This window comes from Nelumbo nucifera, chromosome 1, assembly GCF_055504915.1.
Source record: "Nelumbo nucifera cultivar China Antique chromosome 1, China Antique-T2T, whole genome shotgun sequence".
NCBI lineage: Eukaryota > Viridiplantae > Streptophyta > Magnoliopsida > Proteales > Nelumbonaceae > Nelumbo > Nelumbo nucifera.
Window position 1 is genome coordinate 188089828 of NC_142649.1, and position 6442 is coordinate 188096269.

A 6442-nucleotide genomic window follows, 5' to 3' on the forward strand; every position below is an offset into this window, starting at 1 on the left:
CTTATATATATCCCACTTTTGCCCAGTCGGTCACATATCATATTGGCTAAAGAAAAAGGAAAAAAAAAAAAAAAAACGGAGAAGTACGAATACACCCGAAAGACTCTGACTCTGATTTTATTCGGTGATCCCTCCCACGGGCCACGGCTAGCTCCTCATGCAGTAGCTGTCCATCAAATATAGAAATATAGAAATATATATATATATATATATATATATATATATATATATATATATATATATATAAAGTTAGTCAACTTGAATATGTTCTATTTTATCAAATAAAAAACTTGTAGTCTGGAGATTTTGGACCCATCATCGATCATACAATAAATATACTCTCTGAAAGCCTGAAAATACTTACGACAAGTCACGGGTGAGAGATTGCATTGAGCAGGTAAACGAGAAATAATTTGGAGAGTGGTGCAGAGGCAGTTCTGGTCAACTCCGTGGAGGGCGTTGCAGCATTCAACGCTAGGTGTAGGTGGCGACGTGCGCGGCACCGGCACAACGAAGGGTGCACACGCAGTAAGGTTACTGAGCTCGTTGGCGCAGTTTTGGGATCGGCCCATCTGGGTCTGGGACGCCAGAGCCATGAGCAACAGCAGCATTGCAGCTCGTGAGCCTAGACAGACCAGACACTTGACGCCACCCATGTACTCACTCCTACCTCTGTCGTCGATTAACTGCTTTTTTTGGTATGTCCGTCAGGCCAGGAAGGTTGAACTTGTAGCCCCTTCCCTACTTACTACTTATAGGGTAGGAGGTAGGCAACGGCAAGTTAATTTGGATGATTCAAACTGCCCCATGCACAATCAATTATTGTCATCTTTGGCATGACTTACCTACACACTCTACTACCTACTTCTTTAACCCCACCCAATCAAATGAACCAACTAACTTGCAGTTGCAGGAGGAGGCCTGATCAAGTGATGATCGATGTGGGGCTACTCCTGCTTGGTCTTGGTCTCTATCTAGCTATTCTTAATTCCCAACCGTCTGATCCAGCTAGAATGTTGCATTGATCATTGAATTATCAAGATATCCATTTGATCTAGTATAGTAGATCTCCCCCTATATGATGGATGGAACTCTAAAATCTGCCAATTAAGAAGAATAAAATATATGGCCCTAGCCCTTAGAGATATTGATAATGAATTGAAGTCATATGCACTCTGACCACCATCTATGGGAAAAAGTCGGGTTCATGTATATAATTTTGTTCTTGGGTCGTCCAAATTACCACTACAAATCTGCTGCATGCACCGCCCCACTGAAAAATTGTCATGGCCACCAAAGTTGAGATATCAAATATGTTGCGTCTGAGTTCATCTACCTTAATTCATCATCAAATAGACAAATACGCTGTGACATTGGACAATGAAGCGTGTGTTAACTTTTATAATAACCATCAAGATGACCTTAGACCTTGGATATAGGCAATTGAAAATAGATTGTATTAGTTGGGTTTTGCTAGCTTTTGCATGAACACTTGGAAAGCAACAGCTCTCCCACATTTCACCAGCAATCTCTGACTTTCTTTCCTCTAGGCTCTAGCTAGCTAGTTTCAATCCAATAGTGGGTGTCATGGGACCTTTTTTTTTTTATGCAGAAGCAGATTCAATGGTCACCGGCCTTGCCATATTACGTACGCTGTATGAAAAGCAACACCACTGAACTGAAATCGGTATATATATGGATGTTTTCAGAAAATCAAGACCAATCAATCACTAAAAATTAAAAGGTAGTCCCCTTGATTTGGTGAGGTTGGACCACGTCGTTGAATTCCCTGTTGGGAGTAAGCATCCGTATTTATTCAACAATCTTATAACCTAAGCAAAAAGAGGCTTAAATAAATCGTACATATTGAAAGAATTAATCAGTAGTGAACCAATCAGAAATAAATTAAGGAAAACAATTGAGACAAGAAATACAGAATAAGACGACAAAATGGTGTTAAGAAACCGTTTTGGGGTCTTGTTGATCCGAGGCAGGGGCTGAAGCCGTCCAGTACCTCTTCACTGCAAACAAAAGCTTCTCCCTTTGATGGGGTCCCTTTTCATGGTCCACAATATGGCTATCCCAGTTCATTCCATCCGTGATGCTCTTGGTTGTCACCAAAATATCAACATCATCTCTGAAGATTACAGTACCTTCAGGCCTTAGAATTCTGTCCATCTCCAATAGAATATCTTCTATTTCACATCTGTAAGTGTTACACGGTGTAGTAGTACATTGACTGTAAGTACTAATTAATTAAGGACTACTGATCATGAACCATCCAAATGTTAAAAAAAGCATTCCAAGTGATGATGTGGGTTTTACCTGTCCTTGTAGAGTGTGAGCACTGAATCGGCATGAATGAGATCGTATGTCCTTGGATATGTAGACATGGCTTCACACCTTCAATTCAGGGGAACAAGATCACCATTTGCATCTCGTGTCGTCAGTTTTACTTTGAATTACTGGGAATATGCGATAGAGCAGAGAGCTTACCAGTCCTGATATGTTCCTATCAATCCACGCTCGTAAATTGCTCCAAGTGTGTTGATCTTCGCCTCTGTTGGAACAACATTTATGACCCACACCGGATCATCGATGAGAGCAGCAGCAAACCCTCCCAGGTGAGCATTCATATCAAGCAAATTGCGGTACCTTCCCTTCTGAGCTAGCTGATTGCTGACTGCCTTGTAATGAGCTACTCTCTTCTTCCAGAGCTCTGTATCTTCCCTGAAGGTCTCTGCTGTAACTCCATCTAGGCTTCCGCTACTAATCCTAGGCGGGACTGACTGTAATCTGTTCGGCCATTTTTCCAACTGTCCACCGGCAATTTCTTTTATGTCGGACACCTCAGGCAGGGGAGTTAAGCATGTCTCCATCTTAGAGTACCTGCATTGCCCAATAAGCACAAATTCAGCCACAGAGTAAGGTGGAGAAACTACAGAACAACGGACAGAGAGCAACAGTTTCTTTTACCAGGCCCTGTCAGGATCCTGCGCCTGGCAGAACTGTGGTTGCTTGAAGACTTTCCGAGTCTTCTTACAGTAGATATGATTGGTGGGTTTTTGCCAGATTGCAATGTCACCTTTCTCTACCAATTTCTTCCAGCAGAGGCTTTTAGCTACGGCCTCGATGGCGGACTGTTCGGCGGAGAGATCTTCCTGCGTCCTCTGCCATCCCTTCCAGTGTCGCTTCCAGTTGATTGGGGGACCCGACAGAATCCAGTACCCACCTGGGCGAAGAATTCTGTCCACTTCGATTAGGTAAAGCCCATCTGTTGCGCATTCATTCAATTCAATCAATCGTTAAAATCTAAACCATGTTTCATCAATTGAGATCCAACACTAGAGAACAATTTTTGGTCCAACTTATTCACCATAGACTCCCCATGGAATGAGGCAGCGAGAACAGTGAGCCATGTCGAACGCCCTTGACGGGTAAGGAAGCCTCTTGGAAGCAAGTACTCCTATCAATGCCGGAACCCCTCGTTCAAGAGCGAATTGCACCTGCGCTTCATGGGTATCCCTCGGCGCAAACGATATTGCTAAAATGTTTCGAGATAGGAGGTAAGCTCCCCAGCTTGCAACCTGTAGGATTACCAACCGGATTTCAATTCACTCATCAGCTGCAGGGGATCGCCAAACGCCAAATCCCCCTGATCAAAACTGTCTTTGGCTCCGAGTGCATTTACAGAAGAAAACAGCAAATCAAAAGGCACCCCATTTTTTGGGAGAGCCGATGATGGTGAAACGTGGAACACTTTCCAAGGACAAACAGTATAAAGATGGAGGGTAAAATGGGTAATGGGCGTACAGGATTTTTTTTTAATAGAACATCGTTACATCGGACATGGTTTTCTGGTTTCCCCAGTAAATCAACAAGCGGGGTTTGTTTCTTCTAATTCTGACCAAGCGTGAAGCGACCCCGACCAGTCACCAGCTAATCCTAAATCTATTCTTATTAATCAAATATCCCGATTTTTTTATTAAAAAATTATTTACATTCTTTTCTAGAAGAAGACGACTATTTTTCTTCAATTCCGAAAAATTGCTTTCTCTTACCATCCAGTTGCCATCAAATAATTCAAGAAAAACAGGGAAAAAGAAGAAAGAGAGAGAAGGAAGAAGACCATCATGGGTACCCAATACCCAAAGATGGCCGGCACGGAACTGCAACACCGGGGGAAGCCAATAGCTCTGGTCGGGTAATAATCTGAGAAGGTTCTAGGGAATTGGAAATTGGAACCATCCTACACCGAGAATTTCAACTTGCCGTCACCACTTTGACCAGTTCGGTCTGTTGGTGAATATGCCGGACTCAGTAGTAGTCAAGAAATAGGCGAATATGCAAACAAACTAAATACTTGCTTACCCCACAACCTGTATCAATGGCGGTTCTAATAGACCCATCTCTGAGATTGATCAACTTGCCGATTTCATCAATATAAGCATCGGCACCATTGGGAAACATGGTCCCACCACCGGGAAATCTAAATCGGTCCCCTTCGAATCTAATCCAATTCTGACCCGCCTTCTCCACCGTCAATTCCTTGTGTGGCACGTTGGCGTACCAGGCGAAATCGCGACTCTCCGGCCACGTAAACGGACTTTTGTAACCGTATGGCGCAGGCACACGACACTTGAGTAGCTCTGCTTTCTGGGGACAGTGTCGTTCTCTGTAGATCAACCTATCCCGTTCAAACTTCAAGGACCTCTTCGTGTCCTCGCAAGGTGTGTACTCGCTATACTTGACATCGCAGGCAGGGAAGTACCTCGGACCCCTCGGCGGCGGCAGGGTGATCGTATCTTCCGCCGCTTGGTGGGTTGAGAAATCTAAAACCACAGTTGCTGTCGGAAGCTGGGTGGCGTTTTTCATCTGAGCACATCGGATTGTTCCAAGAAAGTCGGTGGGGGAGGCGGTCATGACGTCGGAACCACCGCTGTGTTTCCATACACCGAAGAGGTAGGCAGCAGAGCAAAGAAAGGTGACGCAGACCATCTTGAAGAGACTGGGTTTTTTCAAGTAAGGGTTGTAGGGCCTGTACGAAGCAGAATAGGATGGTGGGTTAAGACTCGCCATAGCCACCACCGCTACAGAGCACTGGCTCTCTTTCTCTCCTTTTCTATGCTTATTTATTATCTTGGTGGGTTTTGAGATTGGAGTGACGAAGTCAAAAAGATTGATTGGAGAGAGAGATGGTCATGTGGGTCGTGAGAGAACCCTCTGTGTTACTTCTTTTTGAGGGAGAAAGAGAGAGGGGAATTAATATAATAAACAGATGTGGCCTGTGGGTCTTCAATTGCTATGGTAAGGGAGGTGGTGAAGACTGAAGAGAGAGGGAGGGGGGGTCAAAGGAGGATGAATCATAAGGTGGAGGTAGTATTCGGCTTCATGTTCATCTAAAAACAAAATGGGTGGATAATCCACGTGGCCGTAGGTGGGATTTGGGGGGTGAAGTACTTGCACAACGTTTGGGTTGTCGTATGTATTCATAAAATTATTGTGGATTTCTTATTTATTTTTATTTGTCTTTCTCTGCGAATCTGCCGCTGGTGGTGGTGGACTGGTGGCGGTTGTGGTCTCTGGCATACGTTACAAAATATGTGGAATATATATAGGAAGTGAAGTTTGAAGTTTCAATCGGCTCCTTCATAGAAAGAGGAAGAAGAGGAATGCGATTTGATGGAAAAGATGAAAAGATTCGGGAAGCTTTTCAGGCTTCAATTCTTTAATGGGTTTCAGGTCCTATTAACTCTAAAAAAGAACAACAGTTTCACAGCCAAACTGGTGAAAGTGAATCGAGGATTTGAAGCAGTAGGCTGGACAACTGTTGCCGTGTGCCATCACTGGGTTTTCCTTTCTCCACTCGGTGCGTGTGCGTGTACTATGAACAGTGTGAGTGTGACAGTGAAGTCAGAAGTGTAAGGGTTTACCACCAATGAGATGGAAATCAGGGAATGAAACAGTTTGTGGGTCTAATGGGGCCACATTCTTTGATAAGTAAGGTTCAACGTCTTCAAATTGTATCGTTTACATTTTGTGGTTCAGGCTCCATTAAGCCCACTACTTAATGAGCCCTCCTACTCCTATGCAAGAATCATCATCGTCATCATTGATGATTTGTTTTTTATTATCATCTACTTTAATTTTAGGCCTATTCTAAACAACTCAAGCTCACATTCTCAAATATCTTTAGGTTATGTCTCGAATATCTTTTCATCCCTCAAAGATTTATTTAGGAATTCAACATTAATCCGGATTTTCTCTGTACCTATTTCACAGCCCTTGCAATCATGTATTGGAAACTAGCGGGGACCTGTGTAATGTATGGGAAAATCTGAAAGATTGAATAATTTTATTTATTATTAATTAATGAATTAATAAATTAATAATTAATTAAAAATATTCAAAGTTATTGTTATTATTTAAACTTTTAACAATT

General features: G+C 42.9%; 1 protein-coding gene across 1 annotated transcript; it reads right to left on the reverse strand.

Annotated features, from left to right (window-relative positions):
- Positions 1 to 1792: 1792 nt before the first annotated feature.
- Positions 1793 to 5757, reverse strand: LOC104596166 (putative methyltransferase PMT15). The gene is made up of 6 exons (XM_010257216.3): positions 4372 to 5757; positions 3377 to 3587; positions 2977 to 3274; positions 2497 to 2889; positions 2326 to 2403; positions 1793 to 2206 (listed from the first exon to the last, which is right to left on the reverse strand). The coding sequence occupies exons 1-6, from the start codon at positions 5077 to 5079 to the stop codon at positions 1957 to 1959; spliced, it is 1938 nt and encodes a 645-aa protein (XP_010255518.1). The 5' UTR covers positions 5080 to 5757; the 3' UTR covers positions 1793 to 1956.
- Between the last annotated feature and the right edge of the window lie 685 nt (positions 5758 to 6442).

What these genes read in the sequence shown, in the direction of transcription:
- LOC104596166 (XM_010257216.3), bottom strand. Translation starts at nt 5,079, where the DNA reads ATGGCGAGTCTTAACCCACCATCCTATTCTGCTTCGTACAGGCCCTAC. An exon ending in CATTCCATGGGGAGTCTATG is followed by an intron (nt 3,275 to 3,376) that starts GTGAATAAGTTG and finishes AATGCGCAACAG; the next exon opens with ATGGGCTTTACCTAATCGAA. An exon ending in ATAGGAACATATCAGGACTG is followed by an intron (nt 2,404 to 2,496) that starts GTAAGCTCTCTG and finishes CCTGAATTGAAG; the next exon opens with GTGTGAAGCCATGTCTACAT.